Source organism: Saccopteryx bilineata, chromosome 1, assembly GCF_036850765.1.
Source record: "Saccopteryx bilineata isolate mSacBil1 chromosome 1, mSacBil1_pri_phased_curated, whole genome shotgun sequence".
Lineage (NCBI taxonomy): Eukaryota > Metazoa > Chordata > Mammalia > Chiroptera > Emballonuridae > Saccopteryx > Saccopteryx bilineata.
The window spans coordinates 156,191,455-156,209,297 of NC_089490.1; the positions used below are offsets into that span (position 1 = coordinate 156,191,455).

A 17,843-nucleotide genomic window follows, 5' to 3' on the forward strand; every position below is an offset into this window, starting at 1 on the left:
ACGTTGTGGAGAGGCCACCCCACAGTGCCCTGCCACCCACTGACACAGCAGTGCACTCAGGTGGCTGGGAGGCTGTTTAATTAGATCTGAGGACATGGCACAGCCCTCTACAAAAACACCAAACTGATCAGGGAGAAAAAACAGGAAAACAGTAAAGTAGACTTGTAGAAAAAGGGGGCAGCTTTTCAATTAGCCGGGGGAGGGGGTGGAATGTTCCCAGGGCCCTCGGAGGGCAGCGGGGGCCTCAGCATTGGGGGCATGGGAGCTGGGGGGTGGACCCCAGGATTGGAGGGGTGAACACCAGGGGGCTGAGGGTGGACCCCAGGAGCTGGAGGATGAACCCCAGGAGGAGGGGGGTGGACCCCAGGAGGCTGAGGGTGAATCCCAGGAGCTGGAGGATGGACCCCTGGGGCCTGGGGGTGGACTGAAGAAGCTGGTGGGTGGACCCCTGTGGTCTGGGGGTGGACTCCAGCAGATGGGGGAGGGTGGACTCCTGGGGCTGGAGGGTGAACACCAGGAGCAGGGGGATGGACCCCAGATGTTGGGGGGTGGACCACTGGTGCTGGGGGATGAACCCCAGGAGCTGGAGGGTGGACCCCAGATGTTGGTGGGTGGACCACTGGTGCCGGTGGGTGAACCCCGGGAGCTGGTGGGGGTAGCTGGGGAGGGCCCGGAGGCCCTGAGGGTGCAGGCCCACTGGGTGGCATGGGGGGCAGAGGCAGGCCTCCTGGTGGGGGCGGAGGCAAAGACTCAGGCAGCGGTGGCCGTGGAGGCAAACCATTCATCAGTGGGGGTGGTGGTCGCTTCACCCCAGGAGGTCCAGCAGGGAGGCTTGGTGGGGCAGGTGGCTTTTCCATCTTAAAGTGGAACTGAAGGAAGAACTAGAAAAACAGAAAAGCTAAGTGGAAGCTATAAGCAGCCTTGGGTGGGGCAACAGGATGGCCAGGGCAACCTCCAGGGGGGATCCTGGAATTGCCTGGACCTAGAGCAACTTACCTGCTTGGTTTCCCTGTTCCAGTGAGTCCAAAACTTGCCCTCAGCCTTGTCAATCTCCCTGCTTGGCACCTGCCGAGGGGGTTGATATGGGGTCAGAATTAGAGCAGACCCAGACAGGGGAAGCCCTTTGAGGGGACAGGGCTTGATCTGGGGGGTATCAGACACGGCTTCCATTACAGCTCTGCTGCTTAGTAACCCCATCACTCTAGGAAGGCCATGGGTTATGCTATTTTGTTCACCAGTATCTGCCCAAGCATGAGACACCATCAAAGAATCCTGACCAGCTGGCAGAGGCATGTCACTGGTGGACACACAGGAGCTCCACTCTTGGTAGGCACTACCTCAGGATGGCTTTTCCCACCCCAGAAACAAGGCCCTTTGGGAAGGGCACTCCTGGAGTGGGGAGCACAAGCTACCTTGAAGGCAATGGTCTCGTAGGGCTCGGCAGCCATCAGCAGATACTGCCAGCGACGGTCTGGGGGCTCGATCCTCTGCTCATATGCAGACATGAAACGGTGGCGTGGCATGATGCCATCAGCAATCTCGGGATAGTCAATCTGCAAAAACACATCCAAGTAGCAGCACTGTCTTCCAGGAACCCCTCCCCTCACGATTGGGTGTTGGGCCTTATCTCACCTGGAAGAGGAGGCTCTGTTGGCCCATCTCTGTATCCCTCTGCTTGGTCACTGTAACACATGAGGGTCTCAGGTCTAGGCCAGCTCAATGTCCTCCCAGAACTCAGAACCCCAAGGGAGGTCACCTGGCTGTAGGGCATCACCCAGGCCTATGAGGACTCTGTGCTATAGGTGCCACCTGCTCAAGACCACACAGGTGGTGGCAGAATGGCTCTGTGTTACCTTGAACCGAAGCCTGGGAAAGCACTGAATGGAACTGAATACAGAAGGCTCCAGATGTGTGGGGCAAGTGAGGCCTGCACACCTGCAGCCAGGAGAGGGCGCCCTTCCCATTAGAGCCCTGTGACTTCCAGGCTATTCACACAGCTCTGGGGCATGTCAAACTCCATTAATCCTCCAGCTTCTCCCTGCTACATTCATGACTGCCTATCACAGGCAAAAAAATCTTTGGTAGGACCATGTGGATCCTGCCATTGTGACCCTGGTTTGTAAGTGGGTCTGTCCCAAGGCCTTTGCATGCTATGTCCTAACTGCAATGCCAGTCACACACAAGACACTCCTACCTTTTGTTAGAATACAGTCCCCTAAGTTCCAACTGGTTAACCCAGAACCCTCTTTCCTGCTAAGGGTTCTACTGAATAAGCTGCAACTAATACAGACCTTTATTCTCCCATTCTACTTTTTCTTCAGGTTAAGAGGAGCCACAACCCAGTCCCAAGCTCACAGGAAAGGGACATGACAGGCTTGCCGCCCCTCCCACACACCACTCAACTTCACTAGGAGTGCAAAGAATTACAAGTCCCCACAACACCCTGACAATGCGGTGTTGTACACAAGCAACACGGCATACTTGTGGTCATGTTTGAGAAGTTCATGTTGGGAAGATGGGACCCAGATGAGTTGGGTGGTCCTTGAAAGCAGTGAGAGGTGTGGCCAAGTGAAGGCCAGTGAACAACAGTGTGTATATGGCTTAGGGATGGGTCTGGGGTCCTGGCCAAAAGACTCACGCTTTCTCATGCCAGCTGTGGGCTAGCATACCCCCAGACAGACTTACCTTTATAACCTGGGCGGCCGATCTTCACAAACTTCTTCACTTCCACCTTGACCTTCTCTGGCGCCGGCTGGGCGGGGGCCTCCTTGGCCTCCTTGGCTGCTCGCCGGGCCCTGCAGACGGGATGGAGACAGCGATGCAACCCCTTCACACAAACAAATGCTGCCAAGGTCACAGGGCCAGGTGCTAGGAGCCATCCTGCCCCCACACTGACCTTGGAGAGTCTCTGCTTAGTGAGAGGGTTGGGGGTATCAGATGGGGGTCCTAGGCTTTGAATGAAAATGGATTGGACTGCCAAGGGCATCTTTCTCTTTTCATCACATTTCCCACCAACCCTTATTAAGGAGCTTTCTGACAACCCCAAACCTCTCTCTGTTTATAGTACCCTCACTGTTGCTAGGGAAAGAGCATGGCCTGTTTCTCCCCTCACACCTAAGCAGCCACACCCACCTACTCATGCTGGGCAGGATTCAATGCTCTGATCACAGGTTGGGCGGGCCCCAGACCCCCTCTGCACCATCATCTGGCATGGTTCACAGATGTCAGAGAAGTGCCAGCTCCTTCCTGACCCTGGGGCCCAAGGCTTCTGGCTGGGTGTGGGGGTAGGTGCGGAAACACATACTTACAAGTTGGTCTGGTGCTTTTTCCCCTGGGTGTGTGCGAGGTAGCTCCCCTAGAGTGGGACAAAGTGAGCAGGGATGAGGCCTGGATGCCCCTTGACCAGGCTTATTCTCCCTTCTGCCTGCTGGGAGCAGGGTCTCAAAGTCCAAAGTGCAGAAACGAGACCAAGACATACAAGGCTGTTCAATGGTGCACTGTCCATGGTTGTGAACAATGTGAAAACAAAGTGAATGTTCTACAACACATGGAAAGGACAAATAGGACCTGTTCACTGCTGTATGGTGACTCCAACGTGCGTACTCATCAGACTACTCTATGGATGATCTCACAGTACTTAAAGGAAACACCACCAGACCTCAAAATCTAATGCTGAATGTTCCCAGGTATGCCCTGTGCTCACAGGTGCTCACCTGTGTAACAATGGCAACATCGGTACTAAGGGAAATAGGACAAGCAACAAATCCACAGCAGTGATGGCCCCCGGGTTCCAGGAGTGATGGATGAAGGCTGGGGACAGAGGGGTTTCGGCCTTCATATGAGTGACCACTATCTTTCCTGGAAAGACACATTTGAAGCTGCACTCAGTGAGTAAGGGGATCAAGTGTGATTGGGGGGCCACAATCGCAGCTTCTTCACCCTTGGCTGCATTATGAACATGTCAGGTTAATAAGGTAAGAGCCTGGAGAATGGGTAGAGCAGGTTGTCCTATCTCAGAGCTTGTCTGCAGGCACTGGGGAAGGCACTTGCAGGGAGCGGGTACTGAGAACTCACCTCGTTGTTGTGGAGTGTCAGGCATAGCTTACACTCATACGAGCCCAGGTGGTTCTTCATGAAATAAGGGTCCTGGGAAGAAGACACAGTCCATCAGATTAAGGAAGAAAGTACCACGATCCCCGTCTGCCACATGGAGTGCCTGAAAAGCAGGGCTGTCCCTGATTGGCGAAGGAGGGGTGGCTGTTGTTCTCTGGGGCAGATGTTCTGGGATGGACTAGAAGCCTGGGACTGGTTCAGCAGGAGTCTGGTAGGGCAGTGCTGTGGGACCACCAGAGTCTTCAGCAGGACTGGGGGCTGACTTTGAATCTACAGCAAGTGCCTAGGGTCAACATGGCTGGTCTCTGACCCCTACTGAGCAGAAGGGGTCCCCTGGGAGTCCTTGGTCCCACATTGGTCACAGTTTGGGGTCTGGAAAGAGGCAGAGATGGTTGTCCATCTCTTGGTCCAGGGCAGGGATCTGGCCAAAAATCCTGCCAACCTCCCATGAGCTGCAGCACAAGGCAGATGTAAGCAGAGGAGGATAAGTAAACAGGTTAAGGGAAAGGCCACAGAGACCCATGTTTACAGGTCCTGTGCACCAGACAGGTGACTTTTCATAAACCAGGGCAGCAGGGCAGTGCTGCTAAACCCAAGTGCAGAGCAAAGTTGTGGGGTTCAAATTCTAATTCCACTGCCTAGGGAGTTAGAACCTTTGAGAATGACTCCCCCATACACAACTGTTTCTTCATTTGGAAAATGGCAACTGTAACAGAACCAACTGCACAAGTGTGGCCTTTGAGTTTTGGGGGTGCCTGGCACACATAAAGGCCCCACATATTTCAGAATTTTATTTTATTTTTAAATTTATTCATTTTAGAGAAGAGAAATGGAAAGAGAGAGAGAGAGAGAGAAGGGGGAAGCAGGAAGCATCAACTCCCATATGTGCCTTGACCAGGCAAGCCCAGAACTGGGAACCTCAGCATTCCAGGTTGATGCTTGATCCACTGCGCCACCACAGGTCAGGCTATTTCAGGATTTTAAAGTCTAAGGTGAACTACACACTAACAGCCAGCCTCTCACCTGGACCACTCTGCCCCAGGGGATACTGGGCAACATCTGGGGTCAGCTGTGGTCATCATGACTGGGGGTGCTCCTGGCATTGATTGGGTGGGGCATGCAGGGATGCTGCATGACAAACCACAGCGCCCAGGATGGCCCCCACAGAATGGGGGTACTGGTCTACCAACTGCTCTGTGTGGCTAAACTAAAACATTGCCCTTCACTCCCTATGGCTGGAATGATATCAATTCATGTAATGCCATTGTGGCCCTCCACATTGGAGATTCTCCACACTGCTGGTTAATTAAACAAACAAAACCAAAATGGCTTGCACAGTAAAAAACCCTTCTAATGTGGGGTCACCAACAGCTGACAATCTTGGGTGCGCAGTGGAGACCTGCTGCTTCAGGTAAAGTTCCCTTGTTTACAGATAAGAAGCCCAAGGCCCATAAAGCCAGGCAGCTGCTCAAGGGCACTGGTGTAAGCATCTGGAATGTGGTTCCATGGTAAAAGGGACTCTTCTCTGGCCCTACTTCACCTTGTTGATGTCAATGGTCTCCAGGGCCAGCTGCCTGAGGCGCTCCCTGCGGTCCCGGTTGCTCTCAGAAGAGGAGGCCACACCTCCACTCCCAGTTTTGCCCCCAGGGCGATGTTGGAAGTCCATGGTGAGGGATTTGGAGCTTTATCAATTGGAGAGAAACCTGGAGGGATCAAGTGAAGAGGTGGTGAGCTTTGCAGAATGTGGCACTGTCACAGGGGCCTCCCTGGGCCTGGGGTCTCAAGCCTGGCAGAGGAAACAGGAAAGAAGACCATGCCCCCCACCAACCTTTTTTTACCCTTAACTCCTGCTATATCTGAAGACCCCCATGCAACCAGTCTTCAGTTTCTGTGGGACTAGAATAAGCCCCATTTCTTCCTAAATGGTTCCTAAATTGATAGAAGCCGGTGGTGCTGAGAAAAGTACCTGCCGAGAATCCGACTGGCTCAGGGAAATCCAAACCCAAGCAAATACTAAATTGCTCACCGAATTAAGAGTACTAAAAAGTAGCTATTGGAGACCAAACTGTTGGTTACTTGTCCCCCATGGCACATGTCATCCCTCCCCGGTAGCACTCCCACTCTAAATGAAATGAGAGTTCACATCCTGAGGAAGGTCCCTGCCCAGATACCCTTGGCCCCCCAGGGAAATGTTTTCTATTCAGAAGAACTGGAATAGAGACACAGGAACTGACAGGCTGGGGGTAAGAGACAGGTTGAAAAGAGGGGAGTTCATCAAAACCTGCCTACTAACCAGCAGGCAGACTGCCCCTCCCCATACCCAAAAGGCAGCCAGCTTGTAGGCCTCCCAGCCCAAGGGAACTTCAGAAGACTATTCTGGGGAAAGAGCATGAGGGAAAATATTATCAGACACTGACAGCTCGGGTTCCCTCATCCTCTAAAGAAAATACCAGAGCCTTGCCAGGCCCACTGAGCAGGGACATCCACAAGACAAGCAGCATAAGTCTCATATGCAGAGCTGGTAACTTCACATAATAAACATAAAGAATCACAACACACCCAAGAAAAAAGAAATTTGATGGGAACTCAATAGAAGGTAACATCCTACTTAATTATCAGAGAAGTTACTGTACTATTAAACTAGAACAGGATACCACAGGTCAGCCTCGTAAATGAACCCTTGGAAAGTACAGACGGGATCATTCAAACAATTGAATACCAGCACTTACAGATAAGAGTCATATCTCTTATAAAGAAGAACAAGAAAATGAAAAAGAGAAGAGCAAAAACCTAGATGAAATTTCAGAGTAAGAACAGAAAGGAAGAGAATATTATCTAAGAAATAAATGTTATCAAAAAAGTAAAAGAAAATGCTCCAGGACTGAAAGGATCTAATTCTTCCCATCGAAACAAAAAGATCCTCAATAAATAGCTCATGAAACTTGACACCACTGAGGAAAACCATTTTCAACTAGATAGAGAAATAAAAGATCAAAAGACAGAACAAGGCCAAACCTTCAGAACAGTACTCAACTCATAAGAGGAGCAATGCTCTCACAGGTCCCAATGTAGATTTTCAACCCAAAATTTCAATTTTATATCCAAACTTTGAGGGTTAATAAAGCCGTTTTCAAATAACCAAAGACTCAAAATCAATCAGTTCATCAATCAATTTCTTCAAAAACCACCAGGAGATGAGTTTACAGAAGGAAGAGGAGAAAGTGGTCAAATTGAAAAGAGAAGCCAACCCAGGAGAGCCCTAACAGAAAGTTTTAAGATAACTGCTTCATTGTAAGGTGAGCAAGCAGAACAAAGTGGAGCTGGAGAATGCTAGCATCTGGGATAAACATTTCCACTTGGGAAAGAAATAAAAAGAATCAATTCATTTAAAACCTGTGGGAAAATGCAACCTATTGCTGTGTGAGGTGCTGGAACAGTTAAGAAAATCAGGCTAACAGGAAAAATTAAGAAATTAATTAGCTTTTTTGGGGAAAATGAACAGTACAGGAAAAGCAGCACAAATGAACATGTTACTTGCCATAACGGTGGACAATGTTTTCAGTCTCAGAAAACAGAACTAATGATGTGACTAATAATGTTCATGAAATAAACATATCCAGGTATGGAGGATGAAGTTAGACTGAGTGGGTGGGAGGCTGAAATAAGACCTCATCAATCACAGCAGGAAGTCAGCAGGCCAAGACTAAAAGCAATACATCCAGAAAGAATGGTTATTTACAAGGGTAAAAAGACAGATTTTAAGTATTGAGCAGGGAAGCCTCTAAGGCTAAGGAGGGTGCAGGGATGAATGACAGCCTTATATGAATAGGCTATTATCTCCTTAAATCTAACAAACAGATTATTATCTGAAGCTTCTCTTCTTCCTTCTCCGCTGCCAAAGAGTATACAAAAAGAGCGGTCCAGGTATCGCAGTCTGACTAGTGGTAAAGTCATTTAACCTCTGGGCTTCGCTGGAGAAATATGGCCAGCGAACGGGTGCTGGACACTCGATCTCTAGGGCCTTATTTATTATTTAGTTGGCTTGGAACAGGTAACTGCTGTTACCTCCTGAGGCTCAACCCTGACTGGGGTAGGTTAGTTGGTCAGGGAATCACCCAAAACGCCAAGGTTAGGGGTTCCATATCCCGTCAGGGAGCATGTAATGGCCAACCAGCAAATGCATAAATAAGTGGAACAAGGCCCTGGCCGGTTGGCTCAGCGGTAGAGCGTCGGCCTGGCGTGCAGGGGACCCGGGTTCGATTCCTCGGCCAGGGCACATAGGAGAGGCGCCCATTTGCTTCTCCACCGCCCCCCTCCTTCCTCTCTGTCTCTCTCTTCCCCTCCCGCAGCCGAGGCTCCATTGGAGCAAAGATGGCCCGGGCGCTGGGGATGGCTCCTTGGCCTCTGCCCCAGGCGCTAGAGTGGCTCTGGTCACGGCAGAGCGACGCCCCGGAGGGGCAGAGCATCGCCCCCTGGTGGGCAGAGCGTCGCCCCTGGTGGGCGTGCCGGGTGGATCCCGGTCGGGCGCATGCGGGAGTCTGTCTGACTGTCTCTCCCCGTTTCCAGCTTCAGAAAATACAAAAAAAAAAAAAAAAAGTGGAATAAATGTTTTTATCTCTCTAAAATCAAAAGATTAAAAGAAAAAAAAGAACCTGAACCAGTCAACTAACGGCCTCAAATTAGTGCTTGGAAAGGTCCTTAGTTACAAAGAAGGCGCTATGGGAGCTGAGACCCTCGACCCTATCTCAGCGGGTCTTTGGAGAGTCCCAAGCAAGTGAAGCGGTGCACGCGGGACAGAGGCCCGACATTCTCGAGGAGTGGGCGACGCAACCGCCCACGTCAGCCCGGCTGCAGGCGCCCTTGGCCCATGTTCCCTGCCTTCTAAAAAAGACAGGATCCGGAGATGCCGCTGTTGCCTCGCTCCTCACCTGCACCCGAGGCCACAGTCCCGCTGCCTTTTCAGTCGCCACCGCCACTACGACTCAGCTCTGCGCAGAACCCGCGCTAGCTAAGGAAGCACTTCCGGAGGCAAACTGGGCGGAACCTCCCATGTGCGCATGTCCGGTCGTCCAGAAGTGCGAGCAAGACACTACTGAGGCGCGAGGGAAGGGGCGGGGCCTAGAATAAGGCTGAAAGCCGAAGTGCGCATGCCTACCAGTTTTAGAAAAACCCTTTAGGTCGGTGTAATTGGCGCAAGGCAAGTTCTCGCGGGGAGGGGTGTGGCTCGTCTTTCTCTCCCTATTCCTGTCCTTTTTATTTAATTTTAAATTAAGTGAGAGACAGTGAGGCAGACAGACTCCCACATGCACCCCCTACTGGGATCCACCTATCAAGCCCCCTACAGGGTGATGCTCCGTCCATCTGGGGCCACTGCTCCATTGCTTGGCAACCAAGCTATTTTTAGCGCCTGAAGCAAGAACTTGGAGCCATCGCCTGGGGCCAACTTACTCGAACCTTTCGAGTCATGGCTGTGGGAGGGGACGAGAGAGAGAGAGAGAGAGAGAGAGAGAGAGAAGCGAGAGGCGAGAGGGGGAGGGGTGGAGAAGCAGATGGTCGCTTCTCCTGTCCTTTTTATTAAAGGGCGCCATCAGTCGTAGGGATGCTTTTTTTTTTACCCAGGTCCAACTTATTGCTTGGTTACATATGAGGCGTATATCTCCTGCTATCCCGAACGCTTGACGACACCTCCACTCAGTCCCTGTGGCCCCTTGGGGCCAGGGCCTCTCGCCGGTGATAGACAGCATAAGCGATCCGCAGTCGCGCAGGCGCAATAGTTTCGGGAACACTTCCGGGACGGTACTGTGGAACTATTTTGGTGCTAGCGGGGACTGAGCCGGTAGGTCGCGGCCCTCACTCTTTGTTTTGGGTCCTGGGGCGGCATGCGCTACAACGAAAAGGAACTGCAGGCGCTGTCCCGGCAGCCGGCCGAGATGGCGGCTGAGCTGGGCATGCGGGACCCCAAGAAGGGCAGTGGTGAGTTGGGCGGGGGCTGTGGGCCGGGCCGGGGGTGGGGGTGGGGAGGGAACGGGGCGGGGCAGGCGGGACGGAAGATTGCCGAGCCCTGCGAGAGCCCGCACTGTGTCCACAGTGGTGAAGCGGCGGCTGGTAAAGCTGGTGGTCAATTTTCTCTTCTACTTCCGGACCGACGAGGCCGAGGTAGGGCGGCGGAGAGGCGGGCGCCGGGCTGGGGTCGGGCGCCTGGGGTCCCCGGATGGCCTGCCCATCCGGCCCGTCTGCCCCCAGCCTGTCGGAGCCCTGTTGCTGGAGCACTGCAGAATCATCCAGGAAGAGCCCAGCGGCTTCTCCATCAGTGAGTGCGGGTGCGGGGACCAGGCAGGCGGTGAACCCAGATCCTCTCTGCTCCCCCTGCCGTCCTGGGCAGAGATGGGCTCCTCCCCTGTATAGCAGGCTATGCACTCCTATCCCAGCTAGTACTTCTACCTGCCACTGCAAAGCCACCAGGATTTTCACTCCTTTTGGCGAGCACTGCTCTTTCGATGTGCCTCCACTGAGAACCTTGATCCTTGAGAGGATCGACTCTGTAGAAAAGGCAGAGCTTCTAGTTTCCTGTAGTGGCCTTAACGGGGTACCACAGACTTTGGTGTTTTAACAGAAATTTATTTTTACCAGTTCTGTAAGGCAAAAGTTCGAGGTTGGGTTGTTGCCAGGACTGGTTCTTTTTGAGGGAGAATCTGTGCCATGCCTTCCCAATTTCTGGAGACCTTTGGCTGGCTTATGGAAGCACATCACTTTAATCGCTGCCTCCATTGCCCCTTGGCCTTTTCCCTACCTGTCTGTGTCCAGATTTCCCTTTTTTATAAGGAAACTAATCTTATTGTAGTAGTTCACCTCCAATGTGAACTTACCTTAACTAAGTACATCTGCAGTGACTTTGTATCAATAGACCCTGTTCCCAGGTTTCAACACACCCTTTTGGGAGGTACAATTCAATCCACAGCTGGTGGGAAGCCATCAGCCCAAGCGGGAGCTGGAGCGGGGACAGTTGTGGACAGTTGTGGACAGTGGCAACAGGAAGCTGAGGCCTGTGGCCAGCATGGGTGGTGGTGGGAGTGAGCAGGGACAGACAGGACACCCTCCTTTGCAGGCTTCGTTGAGGACCCAGAGAGGAAGTATCACTTTGAGTGCTGCAGCGAGGAGCAGTGTCAGGAGTGGATGGGTGCTCTGCGTCGAGCCAGGTGGGGTATGGGCTAGCCTAGGGGCTTGGGAGGCCTTGGGCAGGGGCAGAACCAGGCCCTGTGAGCACAGGCTGCTTCCTTCTCCAGCTACGAGTTTATGCGCAGGAGCCTCATCTTCTACAGGAACGAGATCCAGAAGATGACAGGCAAGGTGTGCATGGGGTACGGGAAATGGGCGGGGGAGCTACTGGGCCAGGGCTCATTCTACCCATTCACCACACAGGACCCCTTGGAACAATTCGGCATATCAGAGGAGGCCCGGTTCCAGTTGAGTGGCTTGAAGGCATGAGTCTCAGGTTGGGCTTGGGCTCAACTTGAGTCACTGGGGCCTGAAGGAAAGATCTCCCCCACTCTCGCTGGGCCTTGGGTTTCCTGGCCAAACCTGGGTTTTCAGAGTGAGGTGGTGTTGGCTTAAAGACTTAAGTAGCCCAAGGCTGGTGGGGGGCAGAGTGCAGAGGTTGTGCCTTGGAATAGTCTGGCACCTTCTCAGTGCCGCATGCTGCTGCTAGGGGACAAGTGTCCACTCCCAGGAGCTGTGTCTGGCCCCTCAGTCTTGTCCATCTAGGGCCTGGCGGGTGCTTGAGGCCAGTGCAGCTTTCTTGCCCTGTGTAGGCTGAATGTATAAAGCTAGATAATGCTGTGAAGGCCATGAGGGCTGTACCTCTGGACTACTGTGAATTCTGAGGGCCAGGGCCTGGCCAACACCTTTGGGTAGAGTTGAGAGCATTTGTTCTTGGGCTGGTGTGCTTGTTCTGTCCAAATAAAGGTACCTCTTTTCCACATGGGATGGTGGTGCAGTGAATGCAAAGACGTGTGTCCTCTACAGGTTGGTAGAGCCGATTCCCAAGTGAGGTTCCTAGGGCAGAGGTGATCTCCAGGCCCCAGGTTTAAGTGTCTGGGAAGGAGGGGTGGGCTGCCCACCTAGAGCCTAGGGAGGTAGAGAGCCCAGCTCACTGGCCTTGAAGGGGGTGATGGGATCTTCAAATGGCCTGTGATCCCACCTCTGGTCACAGGTCTTCCCCTTGAGTACATGTGGGACCTTGGGAAGTTTGTTTTTAGTTCATCAAAGAGTTGTCTTAGCCTGACCTGTGGTGGCGCAGTGGATAAAGCGTCAACCTGGAAATGCTGAGGCCGCCGGCTCAAAACCCTGGGCTTGCCTGGTCAGAGGCACATATGGGAGTTGATGCTTCCAGCTCCTCCCCCCTTCTCTCTCTCTCTGTCTCTCCCTCTCCTCTCTAAAAAAAAGAAAAAAAAAGAAAAAAAAAAAAAGAGTTGTCTTAGGGGGATGGAGGAATGCCCAACCTAGTCAGATGCAAGCCCTGGAGGGGCTAGGCCTCGCTGAGATGGCTAATCACTGTCTACCCGAGTCAACAGCAGCTGCTTTCAACCCGAGTCAACAGCAGCTGCTTTCAGGGTGACTCGAGGCCTCTCCTGGTGTCTGTCCTCTCTATGTGGGGCCCTTCAGACCTTAAGGTCTCACCGTGTAGTAACCAGGGAGAAATGTCAGCAGACCACAATCAAGTGAAAACAAACATTTTATTATAGTCTAGAGATGGAAATCAGAGTGCAGTGGGGTTCACTTAGGGAAAGAGGGTCAAGCCAGCAACCCAAAGGGGATGGGCCTTGCCAACACCCCCAAATGAAACACGGTCTACCAAAATGACAAAGCAGGGCTGGTCTGAAGGTCAAGACAAGCCGGTGTGGACTGACCATGTGAATGGGAATGACGGGTGCATGGAGGGAGGAGGAATGAATGGTCTCCTGTGGACGGCACAGATAAATAAAGGGGTGAGTGGGTCTTAAATAAATCACAAGTCATAACTGGAAGGGAAGGCTGGCTCCTCCTGACAGGGAGGGTCTTCAGAGTTAGGTTTTCCTGAGCAAAGCACCCTCACAGCCCTGGACTTCCCTGAAGTTGCCCACAGAGCAGCACCAGGTCTCTGCCCAGAAGGGGCTAGAACCTGTTCCTCATAGGAAAGGGGGTAAGGTTTGTTCATGCAGCTGTCCTTCCCAAGACAGTCCTCTCTGCCAACCACGGCTGATCTCAGAGCCAAGAGGGCTGGAGGATAGGTGCAGAAAAAAGGAGACCCCAGCACTAACTGGCAGAACCTAGCTCTGCCCACTGTTGGGCAGACATTGTTATGTGGGGAGCACAGATATGGCACATCAGTAGGAAGTCCTACACGGTGGCACAGTCACCATGAAGTGATGCAGTGTTGACAGGGTTGCTTGATTTCCAGGCCAGGGGCTTGCTGTGTGCTGCAACTTTGCTACTGTTAGCCTTGCAGCTTTTTAGGGATCTCTGTGCTCCCAACATGGGGAAGGGATGCTGCCCTGTGCTAGAGGACCGGGTTGCAGAATGCAAGGTGGGCACAGCACCTTCATGTGCCAAGAGCACAGACCTGGAGGTAAGGGAGCCAGGGCAGCAGTTACAGGACAGCTAGTTATGAGAACCTTTCCAAGCACCATCTTCAACCTTGACTACTGCTCTGGGCTAGGCATCACCCCAGGGCAAGCAGGAGGCAGGGCTCTACCAAGACCCACCTAAGGAAATGAGGGAGTCAACAGCCAGGCCTGCTCCGCACTCTTGGGCTAGTGGACCACTGCCCATCCCCCCAAAAGGCCGGCTCCAGCCCTGCCCCCAAGAATCAGGAGGAAGCAGGGGCCAGGCCAGGCCCGCTGCAATGACCCTCCCATGTAGACCGAGGACCTCTGGCAATCACATCTGGAAGGATAGGCTGTGCCGGCCAGACTGGGGAAAGCAGGAGCTCAAGGCTTTTTTGAGTTCCCATGTTCCTTGACAGTGCCACCTTGTGGCGAAAAGCGCCAGAGCAGCCCCGGCTCAGACTGAACCCACCCAGGCCTAGTAAGGCCCCCATAGAGATCAAGGCCCCCCTATGAGCCAGGCCCTTTGGCTGGTTGCCCTTCCAAAGGACAGAGAGAGCACCTGGACATGCCCTCTCAGGGAAAATGTATAAACATTGTTCAACTAAAAAACCCAGAACTGGTAGAGGCTGCTGGGCTGGATGGACCCGAGAACCCTGCTGACAACCTCTGGAAGAATCCAAACAGCTCTCCACCTTCCTGTGAATCTGGCTTTGCCCTCATTGCTCACTCACAGTGCATTCATTCCCAAGCACCATGGAGGCTGCTCCAGCATGAGCAGTAGGTGTCACTCCAGCTGTAGGACTGGAGGGCCATGAAGCAGTGGCATAGACTGGCCAGGAGGACATGGGGCACTCCAGCCCTGGGCTAACGCCACTTGTATGTACTTGAATAAATAAAGTTTTTCCCCTCACTTTTCTTCCTTTTTTTTTTTTTAAGTTTACTGTGCAATATACAATCTAAAAATAAATGAAGTCTATGAAATTTATAAATTTTCATCACATCTCTATAAAATACTGTCACTCGTCAGTGTGACTCTTCTATACAGAAACACCAGGCACCCACGGCTAACCTGCCCCACGCCCCGGCCAGCGCCTCGCTGGACTGCGTGAACCCAAGACAGTACAGACATACAAAGTAAAGCACTTACTTCCCAGCAGCCCCACATTGGAGTCAAGTACCAGACCTGCCCCACGAGCACCACTCACAGCAGCCCTCCTCCGTGCAGCATCTAGAGGTCACCTGCTGGCCCTTCCTACACCAAAGGTGCCATCCCAGGGACCAGGGCTGACAGTCGGCTAGAGCGTTCACAGTGATGGGGTAGGGGAGAGGGCCTTTTCTGAGGGGCATTGAAAACCAAGCAAACCACCCTTAACCAGGAGACAGGTGCCTTTGGTATGGGAGAGCGTGGGATGACAGGGCAGGCGCAACAAAGATTAGTTTTGGCGTTGGTCAATCTCGAGTCAGCACCAAAAGAACGTGGAGATGGTGAGGCCTGGCGACGAGATAGCACCGGGCCCGGCTGTTGGCGTCTCTGCTGGCGGGCCAGTCCGTCGGGTCGATGTCTTTATATAGATCCTCTCATATATAATATTTACATTTCTTAATAGGTTGTCTTTATGACTTCAGTGGAGTAAGTCAAAATTGTTTATGCTTTCTAAAAAACGATAAATACTTTATCTAAAACTATCGACAGTATAAGCTGGAGCCAGGCCCAGCATCTCCTGCAGGTCTGCGCAGCGTCAACTCAGTAGAGCCTCATCCTCGGTCCATCCTGCCATCTGGCCGGCCGCCAGCCCTGCGGCCCAGCTGTCCTTGCACAGGTCTCGAGGTTGAGGTAGAAATCCTAGTTACCTGCAGAGACCAGTGCAGGAGGAAAGGCATCATAGCATTAGCATCTCACTTGGAGAAGCCCACACATCCCCAGGCCAGGAACCAAAACCTATAGACAGACAGAAGGAACTTGGTTGTTGCAGACACCATTGTGCCATGCCCCTGGCCCAGTCAGAAGCAGGAGGTCACCATCCCAAAACCTTTCATGGGGTGCTGAATCCCAGCTTCCCTCCCTCCCTGGGAGCCTTGGAAAAGACACTCCCAGGTCACCACATGCCAGCTCATGGAGTATGGGGGAGTGTGCCTGCGGGCAGTCCCACTGACAGGTCTACTCGCACTGGAAGTAAGGTCATTACTGTCCAGCCTGGCCTCGGATCAGATGAAGACAGGTCTCCACTGTGGGTCAGGACTAGGAACTTGACACCCAGATGCTTCCACATACACACCTCTGACCTCTTTAAGCCGGTCCGAGCCACAGTGACTTTCTGACAGTGGGAGGCCACTGTGAGCTGGAGCCACCCTACTTTCCAGGCTTTTCCACCAGGACTGAGGCATGGCTCATCTCCAGAACTGAGCCCCTACTAGAAGGCTGTCAGACTCCTGCACCCTCATACCTATTTCCACGTAAACACATGTAGATGGCCAAGTACAGCAGGCAGACCTCACACCTGGCCCCTGGCACCCAGATTGGTATTACCCAGCTTGTTTCTGGAGTACTCACCCCATAGGCTCACTCAGGAAGGCCCTTTGCCCCACCAGCAGTGGCTAGGTCAGCTCCTCCAGGGGCCCAGCTGTGTAATGCCCTCATAGGCAGCAAAGGAGCAGACAGCCTTCCTGAAGGCCTCATAGCCACCTTTCTCATCCCATTCCCAAAGTCAGACCCTTCGTACACTGCTTTCCTCTCTTTCCTCTTGACTCCACATTGAAATCCAAAATATGTGGGCCCAATTCCTTGGAAGCCAGATGAGCACCGACCACCTGCCCAGGCAGCCTTTCCTGAGGCTGCACCACGCTCACCCCATTATCCATTGACCTCTTGTGCATGGCATGTGAGTTAGGGCCTGCTGTCAGGGACCTCTAGCTAAGTAGATCAACTATCGCCATCTTCTGAAGACTTGCTAAGTACCAGAGGTTTCAAATGCATGGAATTTTCTTAAAGCCATAAGGTATATTCAATGCAACAGGCTAAGGCCCTAGAGCAAGCAAATAGCAATGCTTAGATTCAGAGCCGCCCCCACAGCCCTACACCTGGGCTGCCTGGAACCCTGACCACTGCAGACAGAGGGTGGCAGCAAGATGGAGCTGGCCAGGCTGCTGGCCTCACCCACTTCTTCCTGGTCCCCTCCCCAATAGGACTTAATGCAGTTCCCTGCTTGTCCAGTCTGCAGGGCCTCCCTGATCTGCTGCCTCCTTGGGCTGGAGCACCATGGGACCTGTGGGAAGGTCTGGTGGGCACTGAGGGCAGGCTACTCCCCTCCCAAGTCTGTGCTGGTTCTCAGGCCACACTCAGAGGCAGACATGCACAGCTTCCACGGTCTCCCTCCCCGCCGTGTGCTTATTTTTCTTTGGCACCTTTCAGAACCGATGGTCCCAGGCCCCTCCTGCAGAGCCCTGTGGGCTCATCCACTCTCTGTGGAAGAAAGGACAGGTGAGCTTCTTGTACAGGCCACCTGGTTGGGCTCTAGCCTTACCTTACAGAATAGAAGGGCTAGCTAACCAAGGTCTTTATCGTGGCTTAACCCCCGCAAGGCGCTCGGCATAAGGAGGCGGCATGCCAAGGGAAACCCATACGGCGGACGGCCCTGTGGAGCTGGCCTGCGGGATCATAGGTGAGGCCTGGGCCAGGGTCAGCCCAGGCAGGGGCTGGTGGTGCACCATAAAGGAGGGGCGGGAGACCTTGTGTGGGAGGGAGGTAAGCTTGATGGACAGAGAGGCGTTAGAAGGAGGCAGAGAGGCAGCAGAGGAAGCAGGTAAGAAAGCTTGGTTAGCCGGGAGGGGCGCAAGGTTCTGCAGGAGCACAGGCTCAGAGTTAGCAGGGAGCAGCGCAGGAGTAGGAGGCAAGGCAGCGTTAGGAGGGGGTGGTGCGTGGAGTGCTGGCAGCTCCACAGGGGGCCGACCCAAGGGCAGAGGAGGCTGGGGTAGGGGCTGCCTCATCTCCACAGAGGACAGGGCCTGAAAGGAAGAGACGGGGGTACTGGCCACAGCCTGCATTGGGGTTAAGCTCAGCGTGGTGCTGCGACAAGCAGCCCCGCTGCCGAAACTGGCTCCAAACGGATGAGTGGAGGCGGAAGGCACCATGTGGTTAAAGACACCTGC

At 53.2% G+C, this 17,843-nt stretch overlaps 3 protein-coding genes across 5 annotated transcripts in view; 1 reads left to right on the forward strand and 2 right to left on the reverse strand.

Moving 5' to 3' along the window:
* Positions 1–61: 61 nt before the first annotated feature.
* On the reverse strand, positions 62–9,177 carry SF3A2 (splicing factor 3a subunit 2). The gene is made up of 9 exons (XM_066276845.1): positions 9,042–9,177; positions 5,654–5,816; positions 4,075–4,146; positions 3,309–3,355; positions 2,686–2,795; positions 1,633–1,682; positions 1,413–1,553; positions 997–1,065; positions 62–881 (listed from the first exon to the last, which is right to left on the reverse strand). Exons 2-9 carry the CDS (start codon positions 5,777–5,779, stop codon positions 186–188), a joined length of 1,311 nt encoding a protein of 436 aa, XP_066132942.1. The 5' UTR covers positions 5,780–5,816; positions 9,042–9,177; the 3' UTR covers positions 62–185.
* A 573-nt stretch (positions 9,178–9,750) lies between these two features.
* PLEKHJ1 (pleckstrin homology domain containing J1) lies at positions 9,751–12,094 on the forward strand. 2 transcript variants are annotated; one of them, XM_066276904.1, is made up of 6 exons: positions 9,751–10,086; positions 10,202–10,269; positions 10,357–10,423; positions 11,219–11,309; positions 11,397–11,460; positions 11,533–12,094. In XM_066276904.1, the coding sequence occupies exons 1-6, from the start codon at positions 9,993–9,995 to the stop codon at positions 11,596–11,598; spliced, it is 450 nt and encodes a 149-aa protein (XP_066133001.1). In that variant the 5' UTR covers positions 9,751–9,992; the 3' UTR covers positions 11,599–12,094. The 2 variants fall into 2 exon arrangements, with proteins under 2 accessions (XP_066133001.1, XP_066132995.1); XM_066276898.1 differs by having other exon boundaries at positions 9,753–10,086; positions 10,202–10,423.
* Positions 12,095–12,826: 732 nt separating this feature from the next.
* The window catches only part of DOT1L (DOT1 like histone lysine methyltransferase), a 74,308-nt gene continuing 69,291 nt past the window's right edge, over positions 12,827–17,843 (reverse strand). The window contains exon 28 of one of the 2 annotated variants that reach the window (XM_066276860.1): positions 12,827–15,548. In XM_066276860.1, the coding sequence (XP_066132957.1) occupies positions 15,541–15,548 (8 nt within the window). In that variant the 3' untranslated portion in view covers positions 12,827–15,540. Of the gene's footprint in view, positions 15,549–15,576; positions 17,840–17,843 lie in introns of those variants that run through there. The other variant, XM_066276887.1, reaches the window with a different exon arrangement.